General features: G+C 43.8%; 1 protein-coding gene and 1 long non-coding RNA gene across 2 annotated transcripts; both read right to left on the bottom strand.

Annotated features, from left to right (window-relative positions):
* Positions 1–3024: 3024 nt before the first annotated feature.
* LOC112846523 (uncharacterized) lies at positions 3025–3689 on the bottom strand. The gene is made up of 2 exons (XR_003219528.1): positions 3283–3689; positions 3025–3193 (listed from the first exon to the last, which is right to left on the bottom strand). It is a non-coding gene; the product is annotated as an uncharacterized LOC112846523 (long non-coding RNA).
* Positions 3690–13013: 9324 nt separating this feature from the next.
* LOC109198663 (macrophage mannose receptor 1-like) lies at positions 13014–20158 on the bottom strand. Its single transcript, XM_025904786.1, has 5 exons — positions 20113–20158; positions 14958–14998; positions 14240–14577; positions 13693–13996; positions 13014–13480 (listed from the first exon to the last, which is right to left on the bottom strand). Exons 1-5 carry the CDS (start codon positions 20154–20156, stop codon positions 13134–13136), a joined length of 1074 nt encoding a protein of 357 aa, XP_025760571.1. The 5' UTR covers positions 20157–20158; the 3' UTR covers positions 13014–13133.
* Between the last annotated feature and the right edge of the window lie 395 nt (positions 20159–20553).

Raw genomic sequence — 20553 nt, 5'->3', positions numbered from 1 at the left:
CATGAACAAGCTGATAAAAACATAAATATTACTCATCTTGAAAGCTCTTGTTATCATTTCTTTTTTTAATCTTTTTTTGTTATCTTGTTCATCTTTTCAGTAAAAGTTGTGTATAATTAATGTTTTTTTTAACACAAGATAAAATACTTCAAATTTACTTCACACATCACCTCTGAACCAACAAACATGAAATGATATTAAACTTACGTGTGATCATTTCTTCTCCGTGCGATGTGTTCATGAAGACAGCTCTCAATATAATATTGATATACACCAAAAGAGAGCTCTTTTCCCAGTTCAGAATTTGAATATAAAATTACAAAGTGTATCTATTTCCCCCTAAAAAAATGATCCACTGATCAGAGGGATTTTTATATTACAGTTATGAAAGGGGTCATTTACATTATGAGGAAACAGGAAAAGGTTTGAAATCACGCACTGTTGACAAGTCTCTATAGGTACAATAAACTTTTATGCAAAAAAGAATCTAAGGTTGTCTAGGTTGTCAGTGACTCAGAACCACAAACCCAGGATAAGGTTTTAGCCATTATATAGATTGATTCAAAGAAACATGAAAATATACTTTCTTTTAAGATGTTTTGTCATTACTCAAACCTTCTCAACTTATTTAAGAGAAGCAGGCAGCCTCGGGCCTTGCTTTTTTCTTTTCATGTCCTTCCATCTTCAAAGGAAATTATGTCACCTGCTTGGGAGCTGTCAATGGCCCTCTCTGCTACCAGAAGGTAAGTTGTGTAGTTTAGTTAGTTTAGTGCAGGGGTGGCCAACTCCAGGCCTCGAGAGCTGGTGTCCTGCAGGTTTTAGATAACACCCTAGGTCAACATAACTGAAATCAAATGATTAGTTCATTACCAGGCCTCTGAAGAACTTAAATAAATGTTGAGGAGGTAATGTAGCCATTTAAATCAGCTGTGTTGGATCAAGGACACATCTATAACCTGCAGGACACTGGCCCCCGAGGCCTGGAGTTGGCCACCCCTGGTTTAGTGTCTAGTTTGTTTGTTTTTTTTTCTCAGATTATGGTTAATACATTTGTTTAGTGAAAGTTGTTACTGCATTGCTCTTCCTTAGATGAACCAAGCTTAACACATGATTAGTTATTCTGTTGTTATTCACATACTCTCACCATCAAATCAGATAAACCACATTTTTGGTGCATAGGAAGTCTGGACTCTTGCCTTCATTCAGTTGTCAGTATCATATTATTTGGTTCTGAACTTTCCCAGCTTCTTATATTTTTTGCACATTCCACCCTTGGCAGGGATGATTGGCACATCGTGTTTTCAAAAACAGATTACTTTACTAATCCCTGAGGAAATTATGTAGTCACAGTTGCTCCAAGAGAGTAAGAACAATACCTGACCAAACTAAATAAAATAATACAATTTATTACAAGGTTACAAAAGTTAACAAAATAGCTCTAATATATACAAAGGAGGATGGCACTGCCGACAACAGACTCATAATAAATCCTGCGCATTGTCCAACAGAGGTTAAAGATGTTAAAAGACCTCAGCCGCCTCAGAAAATAGAGATGACTCTGACCCTTCCTGTAGAGTGCAGTGGTGTTTTTAACCCAGTCCAGTTTAATGTGTATTCTGAGATTTTTAGGCTACGTTCACACTGCAGGCGAAAGCGCATCAAATCCGATTTTTTTGAACCTATGCGACCCATATCCAATCATGGTATGACAGTGTTAACAGCACAAATACAATATTTTCAAATCCGATCTGGGTCACTTTCGTATGTGGTACTGAATCCGATACATATCCGATGTTTTAGAAAGCAACTGCTGCTTGAATGGTCATGTCACATTAAATCCGTCTTTTACGTAACTGACACAAGACAGACGCCAATTATCAGCTCCGGAGAAGCGCCCGAGAAGACAACGTGAACATTTTATTTGTACTGTATAATCTGCAGATTCTGACAGAAATCTGCAACTATCCTTTGAAGCACCGCTCCTCTCTAAAACAGCAATAAGGATAATTATTAGGTTATTTACATTATTATGTAAATAACAAAATAACTTAAAGCAAAAATTGGGAAACGTGAAGTCGGAAGTCTTTATATTAAGGGCCATCAGTCAAACAATACTGTAGCGGGCCAGGGCTGTTCGGGGATTTGTTATGGACATTTATGTTCTGTTTTGCAGTTATGTTTGTTTATGTTGCCATGATTACGGGTGACGCTCCCTCTGTGTGTTTCCGGGTGAGAGGGCGCCATTTTGTGTGTTGTTGTTGTTGTTCTGCTTTTGCTGCCCTGAGCAGTTGGCTAGCGGCTTTTGTTCCTCTGGCAGTTAAAATAAACGGCTGTGCTTCCTGGCTAGCTCGCCGAAAGCAAGACCGAACAAACCTCTGTCTCCTCCTTGTCTGAGCTCGCCACATTGGTGTCAGAAGTGGGATTGCTCACCCTCGCCATAATGGAGAGAGATATTCGGAGGCTGGAGCAAGCTGTCGAGGAGAGCAGCCGCTGCTTCGGAAGCTGGCGATCGAGGAGAGAGGAAGCGAGCGGCCATGTAAGTCCCCCGACGGGTCCTGACGGCGCGAGCGCACCGCGGCGGCGGCCCGTCGCGACAGACGCTAGGGCAATGCTTAGGGCTGCCTCTGTTGACCGACACACCGAGCCCCCGACAGCGAGCGGTGACGCCTGCAACGCCAGCTAAGGTACCGAAATATAACGGGCTAACCCCGCTAGAGCCCTACCTCTCACAAGTACGGCTAGCCGCGAGACATAATGGCTGGACCGACGAAGAGGCTGCTACACACCTAGCGCTAGCATTGGAAGGAGATGCACTACAGGTACTCCTTGACCTAGCCGCGTCAGAGCAGCGTGAGCTCCAGGCCCTCACCATAGCACTCGAGAGGCGATTTGGGCAGCGGCACTCCACTGATCAGAGCAGGGAGCAGCTGATCAACCGGAGCCGTAGGCCGGGGGAGAGCCTGGGCACCTTTGCAGCGGATTGTTAGGTGCATTTAAACAGATGGATTCAGTGGCAGAAACACACACAGGCACAGAACAGCGGTGAAGCAGATTTATTAACAGTGGTCAGGAAATATTTACAGGGGGACGGGGCTATATACAATGACCAGGTAAATGTGCAAATAAACAGAGCCGAGGGGGAATGGAACGGAGCTGAGGTATGCAGACAGATAGATGGGCAAACCAGAGCTACCTGAGAACGAGGGACAAAACAGAATTAACGGATAACCGGCGAGAATCGAGAATGAAACTGAAACGAACGGAGAGAGTTGGAGAGCTTACTTGAAACACCAGGATACAGGAGTAACAACGATCGCAGGCCAACGCCAGGTAAGTCTCTGTCATAGATCCAAAAATGGGCCAGCGCACAAAGAAACAGGCAGGCGAGCAGGTGGCGAGACAAGCTGGTGCAGAGAAAAAAGCAGACAGGAGATGAATCTTAAAACATGTAGCTCAGGCGCTCGGAACCAACAGGCTAAACTTGCAACAGCACTGTTACCACTTATGGGAACGACAATAATCCGACATCAGACGTCCATCACTCAGCTCCCTAAATGCTCCCACTGATGACGGCCGATGCGCCGCAGGTGTGCCGGCATGCCGTCAAACACCGCCCCCCGCCTACCTGTGCCGAAAAAGGAAAACAAACCCCAGAAACACCAACACACATACCACCAACTCCTAATACGGATGTGTTGCTGTATGCTCGTCGTGGCTACCCAGAGTTCCCAGCAGCAGCCCGTGAGGAGCTTAGCCTGCATGCTTTCCTGCGAGCACATTTTCCAGAGCAACTACGCCAACATGTCCGCCTGGCCATGCCTCAAACTCTCCGTGAGGCGCTCCTTGAGGCTGAAAGGGCCGAGCTGGTGCTCGCCTCGCCACCTAACCAGCAGGTGCCCCCCCCAAACTACCCCCAAATCAGAGCCGCAGACTGCGACGGGGAGGGGGAGGTCGCGGAGATATGCCAGCTGCAGCCCTCAGCGCCCCGGAGGCGTCCTCGTCGACCCACCGACCGCTGTTACCGGTGCAATGAGCCTGGCCACATGGCGCGTGACTGCCCAGCACCTGCCCCGATGGCCAGAACTACGAAGCCTCAGGGAAACGGGGTGGGAGCGGTGTAGCGAGGGGACCACCGCCCCAGCTTCGTGTCCCCCTCCAAGGACGATGCACGGTGGTGGGCCGGGTTGGGCACCTCAAGGGACTCTACCTGAGCTGCTGTGTTGAGGGCCAGCCATGCCGGGCCCTGGTGGACACGGGGTCTACCATTTCCATGGTACGACCTGGCGTGCTCCCTGGAACGTCCGGGTTGTTGGTGAAGGGTTGGTCGCCCACCGACACCCAGCTGATGACAGTGACGGGGGAGAGAACTGATATGCAGGGGAAGAAACCGTTGCAGATCCGAGTGAAGGATCTGGAGCTGGTGCACGACTTCTGGCTTGCTGACATTCAAGACCAGTGCATCATCGGCCTTGATCTGCTGACCCGCTGGGGGGCCTGCGTCGACACCGCAAAGCGGGCTATCACTCTTGGCACAGAGACTCTCGCCCTCCAGTGCGGTCAAAAGCAGGGAGCGGAGGGGACCGGAGCCAGACGAGACAGGCGTCGGGTAGCTGCCCCTCAGCAGATTTCGGGTGCCGGTGGCTCCGGGTCATCTCTACTCACCTCAGCCCCGGCCTCTCAGCCCAAAAAAACTCCCTCGACCGAGACAACCGAGGCTGTTGGTGACCTGTGGCAGCGCAGCAGCGTAGGTCTCAACGTTGATCAGCACCAGCGGTTGAGGTGCCTCCTGGACGAGAATGTGGACATCTTTGCCGCCAGTGACAAAGACTGCAGGCAGACAGGGCTGGTCCAGCACACCATCGACACCGGCTCTGCCCAACCCATCCGTCTCCGCCCACACCGGCTGCCCCTCTCAAAACGGCAGGTGGCGGAGGAAAAGATCCGTGAGATGGCTGCGGCTGGGGTGATCGAGCCATCCAACAGCCCATGGGCGGCACCCGTGGTTCTGGTGGGGAAGAAGGATGGCAGCCCGAGGTTCTGCGTGGACTTTCGCCGTCTCAACGCAGTCACCAAGAAGGACTCGTACCCGCTTCCACGGATCAACGAGGCCCTAGATTACGTCAGCGGCTCCAGCTGGTTCAGCTCCCTCGACCTACGCAGCGGTTACTGGCAGGTGGAGCTAGCCCCCAAAGCAAGGCCTAAGACTGCATTCACCATTGGACAGGGGCTGTGGCAGTTCAGGGTCATGCCATTTGGGCTTTGCAATGCGCCAGCGACGTTTGAGAGGCTGATGGAGAGGGTGCTCGTGAGCATCCCTCGTAGCCTCTGTGTTGTGTACCTGGATGACCTGTTGGTACACGGTGGCGACTTCGACAGTGCACTGTCCCACCTGAGCGAGGTCTTTGGTGCCATCCGTCAAGCTGGGCTGCGGCTCAACCCTGCGAAGTGCCGGCTGTTGACGAGAGAGACTACGTTCTTAGGCCATGTGATCAGCGCTCAGGGTATCGTCACCGATCCCGCAAAGGTGGCTGCGGTCCGGGATTGGCCGACTCCCTCGAACGTCAAAGAACTGCGGAGCTTCCTGGGCCTAGCCTCCTACTACCGTCGGTTCATTAAGGGGTTCGCGACGACAGCCAGCCCCCTCCACCGCTTAACCGACAAGGGCCAGCCGTTTGGCTGGGGTGATGCCTGCGCTGTGGCTTTCGCACAGCTGAAGGAGGCCCTCACCAGAGCCCCAGTCCTGGCCAACCCCGACGCCCGGCAACCTTTCATTGTGGACACTGACACTAGCAATGTAGGAGTTGGGGCGGTCCTTTCCCAGCAGGACGATGCTGGAGAACGAGTGGTGGCATACTTCAGCCGTGCTCTGGGGCGAGCGAAGAGGAACTACTGTGTGACCCGGCGGGAGCTGCTGGCCGTGGTGCTAGCGGTGCGGCACTTCCGGCCATATCTGCACGGCTGCCGGTTCCTCCTGCGCACTGACCATGCATCTCTGACTTGGCTCCTGAACTTCAAACACCCAGAAGGTCAGGTGGCCTGCTGGCTGGAGGTCCTTCAGGGTTACGACTTTGAGATCCAGCATCGGGCAGGTCGACAGCATGGCAACGCTGATGCCCTCTTCAGAAGGCCCTGCATGGCTGTCGAGTGCCGCTACTGTCTGCAACAGGAGGAGCGGGCCCAGGAGGCGCTGGGGGTGGCTGCTGCTCAGGCCACAGCCAGCGGAGGGGGATGGCTCCCATTGACCCCGGAGCAGCTGAAGCGGGAGCAGGAGGCCGATGCGACGTTGATTCAGGTGGGGGCCTGGCTGGAGGCGGCGCAACGCCCCGACTGGACGGGGGTGTCGGGACAGGAGCCCGAAGTGAAGGCCTACTACTCCCAGTACAACAACCTGGAGACCCACGACGGTCTCCTGTACCGGAGATGGCGGGCCCCCGGGCAGGGCAGAGATCTCCTGCAGTTGTTGGTGCCTCGGTCGCTGCGGTCGCAGGTGCTCGAGCTCGTCCACGGCTCGGTGGGGGCCGGCCACTATGGGAATGCCAAAACCCTCCGCCGTCTCAGAGGACGGTTCTACTGGCCTGGCTGTCGACGGGATGTGGAACTTCATGTGCACTGCTGTGACACCTGCACGGCACAGAAGGGCCCAGCTCAACGCTCCACTGCCCCCCTTCAACAGTACCTGGTGGGGGCCCCGATAGAGCGAGTGGGAGTGGACGTCCTAGGGCCTTTCCCTGTTACAGAGTCAGGGAACCGGTACGTGTTGGTGGCCATGAATTATTTCACAAAGTGGCCGGAGGCCTACGCGATGCCGGACCAGAGTGCATCGATGATGGCGGAGAAGCTGGTGGAGGAGATGTTCACCCGTTTTGGGGTCCCGGCTGAGCTCCACAGTGACCAGGGGCGTAACTTCGAATCGAAGGTCTTCGGGGAGATCTGTCAGCGGCTGGGGGTGGAGAAGACGAGAACCACACCGCTTCACCCGCAAAGCGACGGCTTGGTCGAGCGCTTTAACTGCACGCTGGCCACCCAGCTCGCCATTCTCACCAGCCGCCACCAGCGGGATTGGGACCGACATCTGCCCCTGGTCCTGTGGTCGTATCGGACTGCAGTTCAGGAGTCCAGCCAGTGCACACCTGCCGCTTTGATGTTTGGACGGGAGCTCCGGACGCCCGTGGATCTGGTGTTCGGGTCCCCCCCGAGCCGGAGATTGACGGTGGGCCAGAGATGGATTACTACAGGAGGCTGAGGGAGCGGCTGCAGGTGGTTCACGACTACACCCACCAGGCCCAGGCCAGCGCCGGAGTACGACAGAAAAGAGCCTACGACATCAAGTGCCGGGGGGGGTTTCGCGCCTGGCGACAAGGTTTGGGTGTACTGCCCGGTTCGCAAGAGAGGAGTGTCCCCCAAACTCTGCAGTCACTGGCAAGGGCCGGCGGAGGTCGTGGACCGGCTAACAGAAGTGGTATACCGTGTTCGCATGCCGGGCCCGGGGCGCCTGGTGGTGTTGCACCAGGACAGACTCTCGCCGTACCGACCGCTCGCTCCGGGAGATGCCGGGGCAGGGGATGCTGGCGGCACCCCATGTTCTGATCCGAGTGACTTTTCCCCCGCCGGTCGATCCCGACCGGCGCGCCAGAAGAAGACGCCTGGACATTTGCAGGACTTTGTGTGGGGTAATGGGGTCGTCGGGGACGACTGACCCCTTAGGTGGGGGCTATGTAGTGGGCCAGGGCTGTTCGGGGATTTGTTATGGACATTTATGTTCTGTTTTGCAGTTATGTTTTTTTATGTTGCCATGGTTACGGGTGGCGCTCCCTCTGTGTTTCCGGGTGAGAGGGCGCCATTTTGTGTGTTGTTGTTCTGCTTTTGCCGCGCTGAGCAGTTGGCTAGCGGCTTTTGTTCCTCTGGCAGTTAAAATAAACGGCTGTGCTTCCTGGCTAGCTCGCCGAAAGCAAGACCGAACGAACCTCTGTCTCCTCCTTGTCTGAGCTCGCCACAATACTGTTTGCTCTGGGTCTAAACAGAGCGCGTTGTGTGTGACTTCTTCTTTTGCGCATGCGGGCCGCTTTGAGCGTTCACACTAGAGCGCGTTTGCTGTCGCATTTTATTTGTAGTGTGAACAAGCAGAAAAAAAAATCGGATTTGATCAAAAAATTCAGCATTAAGACCTGCAGTGTGAACGTAGCCTTAGTCTTCCACACTGACTACATTGTCGACCCCCTGGATTGAAACAGGGGTTACAGGATTTCAGATCCTCCTAAAATCCACAATCAATTGCTTGGCGTTTCTCACGTTGAGCTGCACATGATTTCATCCATCTATCACTCACTCACTCACTCACAGTCCAAAATACATGCGTCTCTGCTTGGGCTGCTGTCCCCGCAACCCGGCCCCGGATAAGCGGAAGAAGATGGATGGATGTACTCATAGTGAAACTTGTATGTTTTGGATTCTTTCTAAAACAATATATGAAATTAATGACAAAGTGGTCACTTTCATGAGTAAATCACATAAGGCTTATATGATTCACTATATGAAGCAAGCTAAAGCTGATGCAAGTCTTTTATAAGTTTTTTCTATTTCTTTTCCATTTGGGAGGAGACGGGGAAACCATAGAGGTCGGCTCATCAAGCTGAAATCCTGGATGTTCAACTCTCCCCATAAGGTCCGCTATATTTGCTGGTCTTGTCTGCGACTTTTAGTGCCATTGCATGACTTAGATCTAGTGGACTCCTGGTTGGTTCCTGTTGTTGGGTCGTTTGAAAACAGTCCAAGACAGTGCAAAGCTCACCCCTTTCTGGCATTTGCGCTGGCGCGAAATCGTCGACCGGTGGATTTAGTTGCAAATGCCTTGGAAGCTCCTGATCCAGTTCCTCTTAGGTCAGGTCTAATAAATGCTGGGTTGGTGGCAAATAAGACCTTTATATTAAAGGAATTCTTTTTTTCTCATGCTTTGGATTTGCTTTTCCTGACTGAAACCTGGATTTCTCCCGGTGAGTTAAGCGCTTTAATGAACTAGTACCAGATGGCTGTTCCTTTTTTAATGTTCCAAGAGTTTCTGGTCATGGAGGAGGGCTCGCTGTGGTTTTTAAGACACGTTTGGACTTGAAGCAGCTGTTCCCATCAACACACTACACTACACAAGCTTTGAACTCTGTTTATGTAAACTCAGCCATTTGCCTTTGCTGTTGTGTGCGATTGTTTATCGCCCCCCGAAATACAATAAGGAGTTCTTATCCGAGTTTTCAGAATTCCTTGCTGACTGTGTGTGCCGTTATGACCAGATCCTCCTGCTTGGGGATTTTAATATACATGTTTGCTGCCCGGGGAAGCCCTTGGTCAAGGACTTCCTGGACTTAGTAAATTCTTTTAATTTTGTCCAGTCTGTAAATGGTGGCACTCAAGAACGTGGACACACGCTGGACTTGGTTTTATCTTATGGTTTATCTGTGTGCAATGTATGTGTTGAAGATGCGTTTTTTCCGCCCATATGCCTATTTTATTTGATATTGCTCCTCTTAACGCCATTGCAAATTGAGATGTGCCTGTTCGATGTTATCAGAAGTTATCAGAAGGCGGTTAAAGCCGATAAACATGCCTATCTTTCTCAGCTTATTTCGACCAACTCACATAACCCCCGTGTTTTATGTAATACTATAAATTCTGCAATTAACATGGAGAGTTGTGACCTTCTGCAGGCCTCTGAGGCAATGTGCAATAAGTTTATCAACTTTTTTGTGGACAAGATTTGTCTGTGAAGGTTCTCAGTCATCCAGGTCATCGTAGTCAAAGGAGCTTGCAAAGAAAAGCATCTGGACTTCTTTAAGTTGCTTGAAGCAACTTAAAAAAGCATCTGGACTTCTTTAAGTTGCTTGAAGCAACTTAAAGAAGTCCAGACGCTTTTCTTTGCAAGCTCCTTTGACTCTGGACAAGATTGCTAGCCTGAGAGTTTCGATAGTATCTATTGCTGATTCAGTCATGTATGCTCCTTGTTCAATTCTGTTCTCTGCGTCTGCACCAATTTCTCTGTCCGATCTAGAGAAATTGGTACTACATGCAAAGCCCTGTGGTTCCCCAGATGATGTTGTTACCCCCCGCTTTCTTCAAAAAGTATTTCCTACTGTTGGACCTTGCATTGTTTAACACCAGATGCTATTGTTTCTCCAGATGCTGTTTTCACCTCCCATCTGAAAACTTCAATCGTAAATCTTGGTGTGAATTTTGATTCCACACTTACCTTTTGATGGTCATGTAAATGGAGTGGTAAAATCGTCTTTTTATCACCTCAGATGCCTATCAAAGGTCAAGCCTTTCCTTTCCAAACGTAATTTGGAAACTGTTATTCATGCCTTTATTACCTCTCGTTTGGACTATTGCAATTCCCTTTTAATTGGGGTTGGGTTGGACACCCTGTCACGCTTGCAATTAGTGCAAAATGTGGCAGCATGTTTTTTTAACTGGTAGAAGGAAATTTGACCGCATCACTCCGGTTCTTGTTTTACTACATTGGCTTCCTATTGTTTTTAGGATCCGTTTTAAAGTCCTTTTATTGGTTTTTAAATGTTTAAACGGTCTGGCCCCTGTTTATTTATATCATTTGTTGAAGCCTCATGTTCCTACTCGCTCGCTCCGTTCAGCCGATCAATTGCTGTTGTCAGTCCCTAAGTCGTGGCTGCAACTCAGAGGAGATCGAGCTTTCTCAAGTGCGGCTCTGATGCTTTGAAACAACCTTCCCCTTCATATTAGACAAGTGTCTTCAGTGCAGGTCTTTAAGTCCAGATTGAAAACCTATTTTTATTCCCTGGCTTTTAACTCGGCAGGAAACTAACATCCCTCCTATTATTTGATGTTTTGCTTTTCTTTGTTTTTGTGTTGTTCAGCACTTTGATCTGCCTGGTTATATAAATAAACGACGACGATGATGATGATGATCAAACTGACATTATCTGCACTGTTAAAAAAAAAATCCTAGAAAAACAGTAATATTCCGGCAGCTGGGGCGCCAAAATAATACCATCAAATAACAGAAAATAACTTTCTCATAAAAATACGGTTATTTTCAGTAATGACAATACAGTTTGTTGCCCTAATTTTACATGGGATTTTGCCTTTTTCAAGTGCTTTTAAACATTAAATTAGGAACATTTTAATGTGAATAAGCAATGAAATTACCTATAAACAAGGTCAATGAATGTGGCAATATGAATAATAATACTTAAATGTACAGAAATATACAGTTAACAGTTGGTTTAAATAATAATAGATTGCATGCCCTGGGACAGACTGAGAGAGGCGAGGCTGCCATATCGCACCATCGGCCCCTCTGGCCATCACCAGTAGGCAGTAGGTGAAGTGTCTTGACCAACGACACAACGACCGAGAGTGTCTGAGCCGGGGCTCGAACCGACAACCTTCTGATTACAAAACGAACTGCCAACTCTTGAGCCACGATTGCCCTAAATAGCAATAATAGTAATAATTATTTGATGTAAAACAAGTTTATAGGAATCATTTTATATATTTTCCCATAGCATTACATTTGAATTTAACAGTTCAATCTTTCAAATAACGGACAAATATTTGTAAAATCATGATACATTTGTGAATGTATTTTAACAATCTAAATATGCATATGTACAGACAAATACATTTAAAAAACAAGAAAATTATGTTTTATTACATTACAGTGATTTTACGTTAATTTACATTTGAAATGTGAAATGATTTTTTATTTATGTAAATTTAATGATATTCTAGAAGAACAGAACAAAACTTTAAAATACACAGTAAAATAGTTTTATATTAGGATTTTTTCTTACAGTGTGTGTGGAGTTTCTAAAAAGAAAAACATCAATCACACCTACTGGCTCACTGGATTGTAAGAATACATCTTCCCTCTCTACTGAAATTTACAATCAACAGATCGATTTCACACTGTCCTTTTAAAATTTTTTATTCTTCATTATTTTATAGATGAACGTATTAAGGCAGTATTTAAATATGGGACACAAACACCAAAGACCTATCAAATGAAGACAGGACATTCGAATAATTGTGTGAGCCAGGAGGGAGGGGGTGAGTGATTCGCCTTACGCTATGATTCAGCACAGCAAGAAGGGAGTGAGTGATTCAGTGATTCGTTCAACTCGTTTGAGCTGTGAGCCAGGAGGAAGGGGGTTAGTGAGTCCTGAGTGATTCACTTATGCTATGATTCAGCACAGCAAGGGAGGGGGTGAGTAACTCAAATGTGCTGTTAGCATGCTAGCTGAGCGATGCTACTGTGAACCGAGGAGCTATTGTCTTGATGTGAGCTTCTACTCAGGGTTTTTTCTTCCAGTTCAGAGCAGGAATGTTTTTGTTAATAAACTGGCTGTTGTTTTTTCCCCCACAATTTTAATTATAAGCTAGATATATTTCTACTAATGGAATTAGTTTGCTAACAGCAACAGGGATGAGTCAGTGAGTCAGTTGCGCTTGTGAATCATGATTCACGAGTCAGTAAAGTGATTCTCGAATATTGAACGATTCGTTCACGAATCGAACATCACTATACTTAATATTAAACATAACATTATACATTATAGCATTTACGTGAAAACCATTTCTATGTAGAAATGGAAGCCCTTATGAAATTGGATCTTTTAAGATACTTAATCAGTAATCAATTTAATATTTAGCTATTCTTTCATGTCCAGTAAATGATAATTACAGCTTAACTGTAATTATGGTTTTACCTCAAATTATTACTGAATCAATACAGTAATTTGGGGTTTGAAATGCTAGTGCCAAGATGAATTGTTAAAAATGACACTGAAGTAAAACAAGTGAAACAGTTAAAGTGTTGAAGTTTAAAATTATATTTTTAAAAACAAACAAAGAAAAAACTACCAACAATATTTTATAAAAAAAACATGATTCAATCCATTTTTACTTATCAAGCAAAAAATTACCACAACAGTCACCTCAAGCAGCTTTAGATATTGTGAGGTACAAAATACAAACCATACAAACTCTCACCAAAACTACTTGAATACACATTTCCCAGAATGCTTTTGAAGAAACTTTTTAAAAATCAACACACCCCAAACACAAAGTAAATAAATGCAAACCCTTTTGATCAATGATCAGAGAGGTTTTTACTTCTTAGAACAGATGAAATTAAACATTTTATTATCAGCTTGTTTGGACCACTTATGTGGGCTTCCTCTATTCATGGCTCCAGACATGTCACAGTCATCAGCCGTTACATCAGACGCCCAGTTTTTATATTCAACCACCTCATCAGTGACCCAGAACCAGAAACCCAGAGTGCAGGTGTAGCGCAGTCCCAGCCATACGTAGGGAGAGTTGGCCTGCTTGACTTTCTCCTGGATCCAGTTCTGATCATGAGAGTTAGTAATGGACACCAGGTCATTGTAGTTCTCTCTGCAGTAATACAGGGCCTCCTCCCAGGTCTTGTTTTCTTTGATCAGGATCAAATTGTCTGTTAAAAATAAATACAGAAACTTCAATGAGTATTGCTAATAAAAAAGAGACAGAGCAAGGAGTGCTATGACTATTTTACAGTCACTACTTCTTTTTATATTATGAAAAAAAATAAGTTAAAAAAGTACTTTGTATTAATAGTATGCATCATTTCAGTTGTATTTTCTGAGATGGAAAATCATTATGAAATAAACTCACTGTAAAACTCACCATCATAACAGAAGAAGGGTTTTTCTTTGTCACATTCATCAGAGCTCCATTTTCCTGATCTGTTTAACAGAGTCATAGCACATGTCTTGTTGCTTTGTGTATCAATGAATAACTCCATATCCCAGTATCTGAAAGAGAAATCACTCCCATCTGACCACCTCCAGCTGTCTCTGAACAGACCGACCCATGCGCTAAATTTTTTATCAGGGATTAAACCTTTTATCACGGCCTCATATTTTTCTTCATCTACCTGATCTAGTCCACTGGCCAAGTCAGTGTAATTATACCTGCAGTAGCTCTGAGCCTGTGTCCATTTCATCTTGTACTCAATCAAATAAAGTGTTTTATTGTCTTTCTTCATTTCTGTGAAACAAACAGAAAAACAAAGAAAGACATCACTCAATTATTTGTCTCCTGAAACTTCTTTCTGAAATCACAATTATGTGATTACTTAATATCATGATATTATGATAACACTTAATAGTATTCACATCTCCTCACCATCATAGCAGATGAACCACATAGTAATGTTACATGAAACATCTACCAGCTTTTTATCTCCTTGATCGTATCTTTTCCTCCCACAGTTCCCAGGATCTTCCCAAGTTTCTCTTCCACTCTGATCCCAGCTGTTGACATTATGAATGTATTCCACTCCTGGCAGAGACCAATGCCACATCCTGTTTCCATCTGTGTTGTTCAGTCCAATCCAGGCTTCTCCTTGATTCTGTGTGGAGTTACGGAGTCTGCTCATGTCTGTCATGTCAAACACTTTGGCCAGGTCTGTATAATTCTCTCTGCAGTATCTCTGTGCTTCAGACCAGGTCTTGTTTTCTGCAATAAAGTGGTACTCATACAGGCGGCATGTAAAGAAGCAACACTGACCTGAAATACAGAAATATGATAAACATAAAAATCTGATTAGCAAATTAAACTTTTCAGGTTAAAACTGTTACATGAATCAGACTCTGACTGCAATGATTTGTCAAAGACTTTGGCCGAGTCATTTTAAATATCTTTGAGCTTCTTCACTAAAATGATACTTATACAGCTGACATGTCAACAAGAAACTGACCCAAAAAACTGAAAGAAATGTGCCTTTGCAAGAAACTAATTTAGATAATTGAGAAAAGCTTTGCCAGATAAATATGAATCTATATTCAGTGAATGCATTGGTAGAAATATTGCAAATGTTTAATGAATCAACATTAATTTGTGTTCATTTTAAATGTAAAACAGTATATCTGGTAAAACAATCCACTTACCCATCAGAATAAGCAGACACAGACTCCACTGCATCTTTGATCTGACAGATGAAAGTAATGTTTTATTGCTCAAGGAAACAAAGATTTGAACAGAACTTCTTCGATGGACACTTTATGTCAGGAAAGAAAAGACAGATCAATATATGATGGTAGGAAATATGAAATATATATGAAAAGAAGCAAGCTTGATAAGGAAAATTAGTGTGAACCATTATGAACCATGACATCACTGTTTCAGCTGCAGTTACTCAGACATCTAATAATTTTTAATCCAAAGTCCTCAAACTGACAGTATTTTATTGATGAAACAAGTCTTTGTTGGTTCAGCAATGTTTAATATACACATGCTTTGGATGCTATCAGCCCCGTGAAGCAGGTGTTTATAACAATAGTAACCACTTTACAGTTACTCAGGTACTTGCTACAGGTTATCAACTAAATGAAGATTATTACATAAAAAACATAAAGTTCCTATAATATATAATGTTAAGATGGATCCATCATCTTAACCACTTATCCAGCTCTGACGTGCAGGCCAGCCTGTAGATTATTACAGCTGTTTGTGTGAGAGGCTGGTTATGTTTATTTCCAATTATTTCTGATTACGCTTTTATATAAAAAAGTCTCTCTTCCAAACTTCAGTAATTTTAATAAATGTGTGTATTGATGCAAATTAGGCTGAGTTTTTAACTCTACTTTCTGCTTTTAGTTGTAAACAAATTCTGTGCTGTGAGTGGGAAACAAATATCATGCTCAGTGAAAAGGTGACTATCATTGTGCAAATTATATAGATTTTATAAGTTCTGAATCAATCAGATTGAAGTTTGACAACGATAAACTCAAACTCATGAAAACTGTGCTGTTTGAGCCACAGGGTTCATAAAGAGTTTCAGGAGTCCAAATGTTTTCATTAAACCAGATGAAATTGAGCTGATAAATAAAATAAATAATTAATAAACTCCACAGCATCTTTTATGTCAGACATATTTGAGCTGACATAGAGCCAGTTTGGTAACTCTTATGTGCTGCATGAACAGAGTATATCAGGCTGAAATCTGCAAACCACAATCAAAAGGATCAATGCAGAAACATATTCATACAAACTCCAGATCATGAATTTATTATAATATAAAATGAAATTCAATACTTTAAACTCTCTCCACACATTACATTAAACAAGTCGCCCAGCATAATGTAGAGGAATAAAGAAAGGAGGAGGACAGATGGAAGGATGAATGAAGAGCTGCAGCTAAATGCTTGTAAATTAGTGCCCAATGCCAGGTCATTCAAAAACACAAGTTAATTTGCATGTGTTTTATATTGTGTGTTATATTTCATTGACTGTGAAGTTTTTAATACTTACACATGATGGTTAAATATAAAGACAATCCTTTGAAAAGTTTTGTTTGGTTAAAGAAGTGCAGACCAGGGGCGGATCTAGAAGGGTGGCATGGGGTGGCAAGTGCCACCCTAAAATGATCCCTTGCCACCCCAAGTGTCACCCCAGTTTTGCATATGACAGTGTTGTGTATTAAAATAAGATAGCATTAACAGTTTGAGCGTGGTTACAGTCAACAGTGAATATAAATGCTAAAACTGAATATATTGCATAGTGGTCCCCCCCTCCACCATTAACAAATGGTTCAGCCCAGTAGCGGTTTTAGATATGGGCGACACGGGCGGTTGCCCGGGGCGGCATCGTGATGGAGGGCGGCATCACGGGTATCGGCAAAAAAAAAAAAAGAAGAAAAAAAAAAAAGAAAAATGCTCGTACTCATGCTGCCCCGACGGCAGCCAGCGCATATTGGGAATGTCATAGGCACCGATCGGTTTTCTATCACCCATTTGCTGGGAGTAAGGGCGCCCTCCGTTTGCGAGGTGCGCCTGCTGCTTACGGCACAGGGAGGAGAGGGCGGGGCGGCGGGGGATTCTCTGGCTGGCTGGAGCAGCATCTAATAACCAACTCGCAAAATAAAACAAAATAAAAACAAACCAACAAACACGAAAACACCAGACATCATGATACAGACTTATAATTTGCACCGATGTTTTTTCGAAATTCTATACACGAAAACTGAGCGCGAGAGCCCTCGGTGCGCCTGCTCGCTGCTGAAGTCAAAGTAAACTTTATTGTCATCTCCGCTACATACAGTCCAGTATATAGAGAGACGAGACGACGAGGCTCCAGTTACAGCAGTGCAAGTAAACGAACAATAAATATAGTAGAGTAAGAAAATAAATATACACTTTAGGACTCGGGGTAAAGGGATCAATAACAATTTAAAATTTATAATTTACAGTTTGATGATTTAAAGTCTCACACACAACCTGTCGAAAGGGGAGGGAGACCTGCTGCTTCCAAATAGAGCACATTTCATTCATAATGTTGTAAATCCAAGCCCATTATGTATTCATGATTTGAATCCTGGGTTGTGTGAAATCCCAGAAATAAAACCTAGACAAAGTGAATCTGTGAACTAAGGTGTAGGTCTATTAGGTTATGTTGTGGTGATCCTCGAGTTGAGGGATGGGTGTTCATATTGGAGTGCAAAATTAAAACCAATGGAAGATGGACAAGAAAAGTTCAAAGCCATCAGGTGCTCAGTTTAGAAAAAAGAGAAAAGAAGAGGAGAAGAAACGAACAAATGATACAGGTAAACAGATGTGTCATTGGATAATGGCAGGTCATCCTGAAACAATCAGAATCAGAATACTTTATTAATCCCTAAGGAAATAATGTGGGTTACAGTTGCCCCAAGAAGAAATGGTAAAAATAGTAACAGTAACAGACTAAACTCCAAACAATACATTATGTTACAGATTTTAATATTAATTAGTCATTGTCAGTTGTTGATTTGTCCTGTTCTCATTGTATGACGAATTATGATGGCTGTTTAGTAGCCGTTTGCATACTATGCATACTCTCTCTCTCTCTTCATATGTGTGTGTGGACAACAGTTTTATGTTAATGTACAATCCTTAACATGTTTTGTGTGTGGGTGGCGGGGGGGGGGGGGGGCGCGGAGTGTTCGCCCAGGGCGCCAAACAGGCTAGGACCGCCACTGGTTCAGCCCATAGCAGGACCGGCTTTTTTCTGGTTCTCAGTAACAAGCGATGTTTATGATTGTGCCAGAGCACATTTTGAACAACACCATGGGAATTTCCGATTTTACACAGGTGTTTGGATGTTACACTCTGGAAATGGAATGAAGGTGAGTGTTATTAACCCTCTGCTGCACCTCCAAATCACATGAATAATTTAAGCTGACATAGCAACAAGCTGCAGCCACGCCGAGTCTCTATTTCAGCCCACATTGAAAGTTCTGACTTCAAAGTTTTTAAATTTTAATTACAGGCCAGTAAATCCAGAGTTATGATAATATATATAAGCCACGCTTTTTTCTAAATACTGTCCTCACGGTTTTGTGTGTGTGTGTGTTTTAAGCGTTTTCTAAGGACAGCGCGAAAACAGTAAAGAAAGGAAAAAAAGCCACCTCTTTCCTATCGGTGGAAAAATGCACCATGTCGACCAATTTTAAAAAAAGTCAACAGGTGGGATTTGGTTGTTTAGGAAGAGGGGAGAGTTTTGGGAGTGACGGTAACGGCAGCGAGACAGCGAGCGAGTGAGAGAGAGAGAGAGAGAGTTTTTAGATGTGGGAGATTTGTGACGTTTAGTGTGGAGTGTATACTTAGTGTTGTGTTGTCTTGTGTAGTTCTTCTGTTGTATAGTCCTTGTTTTGTTTTGTGTGTCAGTGAGGGCACTAATGAATGTCACAAAGGCACATTTGCAATGTAAACACTGTCACTAAGTAGAAAACCAGCGGAGTGATACACCTCCTGTTGTCAGGCCTGCAGGTTTATCCCTGTGCTGTTCTCCTCTGTCTTTTGGTGGACAAACGTTTTTTGTACTGGCACACATCATTTGTGGGGCATCTTATTGCGAAACCTGATTGTTCTCTCATTTTAGTTTTAGTAATATTTTTAAATGGTTGTAGAAAATAAAAAAAAAACGGCAGGTGTATTGGCTGCATTTTTAGATAAATAGTTGTATATGTTTACAAAATGTATAATTATATTTGCATTTCAAGTTATAAAAATTTACTCAACATGTCTGGTTTTTTTTAGAGTAAAAAAATACTACTAGGATTTTAAGTTCTTTGTGTGATTTCAGATCAGTAATACTAATGCAGTATGTCAGTGAAAAAAACAACTAAATTCAGTTGAGCTGAAAAGAATGATACCAAACAAGGCAAGGGGAAAAAATAAAATGAAGGTGAGGGTGAAATACAAACGTAAACTCAAAAGGAGTCAAAAATGTCCGGTTGTATTTCAGACCTCAGAGGGTTAATCCAACAAATCATGAAAAATTTGGTTTAAATTTTTGTTCATGACAGTGCAGATTTCTGACATTTTGTGTAATTTAAGCTGTAACAATGTGACTGTTTTCTAACAAAAAACAGTGTGAAACTTAAGTTAGACTTGTGTTTGTAAATGAACCGCCCCATGTTGTGTAGCTTTCTGGATTTTATACTTATTGTGCTACATATTTATTTATCATACAGGCTATAAAGTACATAACATCAAAACTCACATGTTTTATGTAACTAAAGTGTTTAATTATGTGGGATACAGACAATAATTAAATTATAGACTATATTATATTAAAAATGTTTATACTTACTGCATTTGAATCATTTTAACCATATGTAACCACCTGCATATGTATTTGGGGGGGGGGGGCTTTGATTTTGCCACCCCATTTGATTTCTTTGCCATCCTCATGCCACCCTAAGAAAATTTCTCTAGATCCGCCCCAGTGCAGACTCATTTTGTGGTTCAGCCTGATGTTGAGTTTTTGGGCTAATCATGAGTGAACCTTTACCTACAATCAGTCCCAAATTTTAGCTTTTGTAGTCTGGATAATTTTCATACTAGACGAGTGTAGTGGAAAAATTTCAGTGTTTGACTGTACTGAAAAATTACTAATGTTAAATATTTTTCTTTTTATATTTGGTCACAAAATATAAATTGATTAATTCAAATATTTAAATCATATAAAAAACTGAAAAACAGAAATACTGAGTAATGACATCATCTACATTCGATCTGTGCTTATGTACAAAGATAAAATGACAAAAAAAAAAATTAAACTTACATCTGGTTAGTTCTCTCCTTGATGTCTCTCCTCAGTGTGTTCATGAAAACTGTTGTCGAGTAAATATTATGGGCTGCACTAACACAGAGATCTTATTTCCCAAAAGTCAACATTTGAATATTAAAATTTTTCACCAGAAGGATCCAGTGTATATATCAGATATGAAACGGGGATTTTATGTGATGCTGTTGAAAACATAAATATAACACTGCGCTGTTGACAGTCGAATGAGCAAGAGCAGGAAGTAGAAAGAAAATGTAAATATATCTTTTCCATTTATAGTTGATAATAAATGCAACTTGTCACAGTGAGACTAGAGTTGTACATAAAAATGCTTAAGGTTTACCTCATCATACAACTGCCAGTGACTCTGTTATTATAGTTCTGTTTTGTCTAATTAGTTTTATAAATGATTATTTCATTTTTACTTTTTGTTTTGAA

Source organism: Oreochromis niloticus, linkage group LG3 (genome assembly GCF_001858045.2).
Source record: "Oreochromis niloticus isolate F11D_XX linkage group LG3, O_niloticus_UMD_NMBU, whole genome shotgun sequence".
Classification (NCBI taxonomy): domain Eukaryota; kingdom Metazoa; phylum Chordata; class Actinopteri; order Cichliformes; family Cichlidae; genus Oreochromis; species Oreochromis niloticus.
Note: the sequence above shows the minus strand (reverse complement) of the source record. Positions and strands in the feature narration are given on the sequence as shown.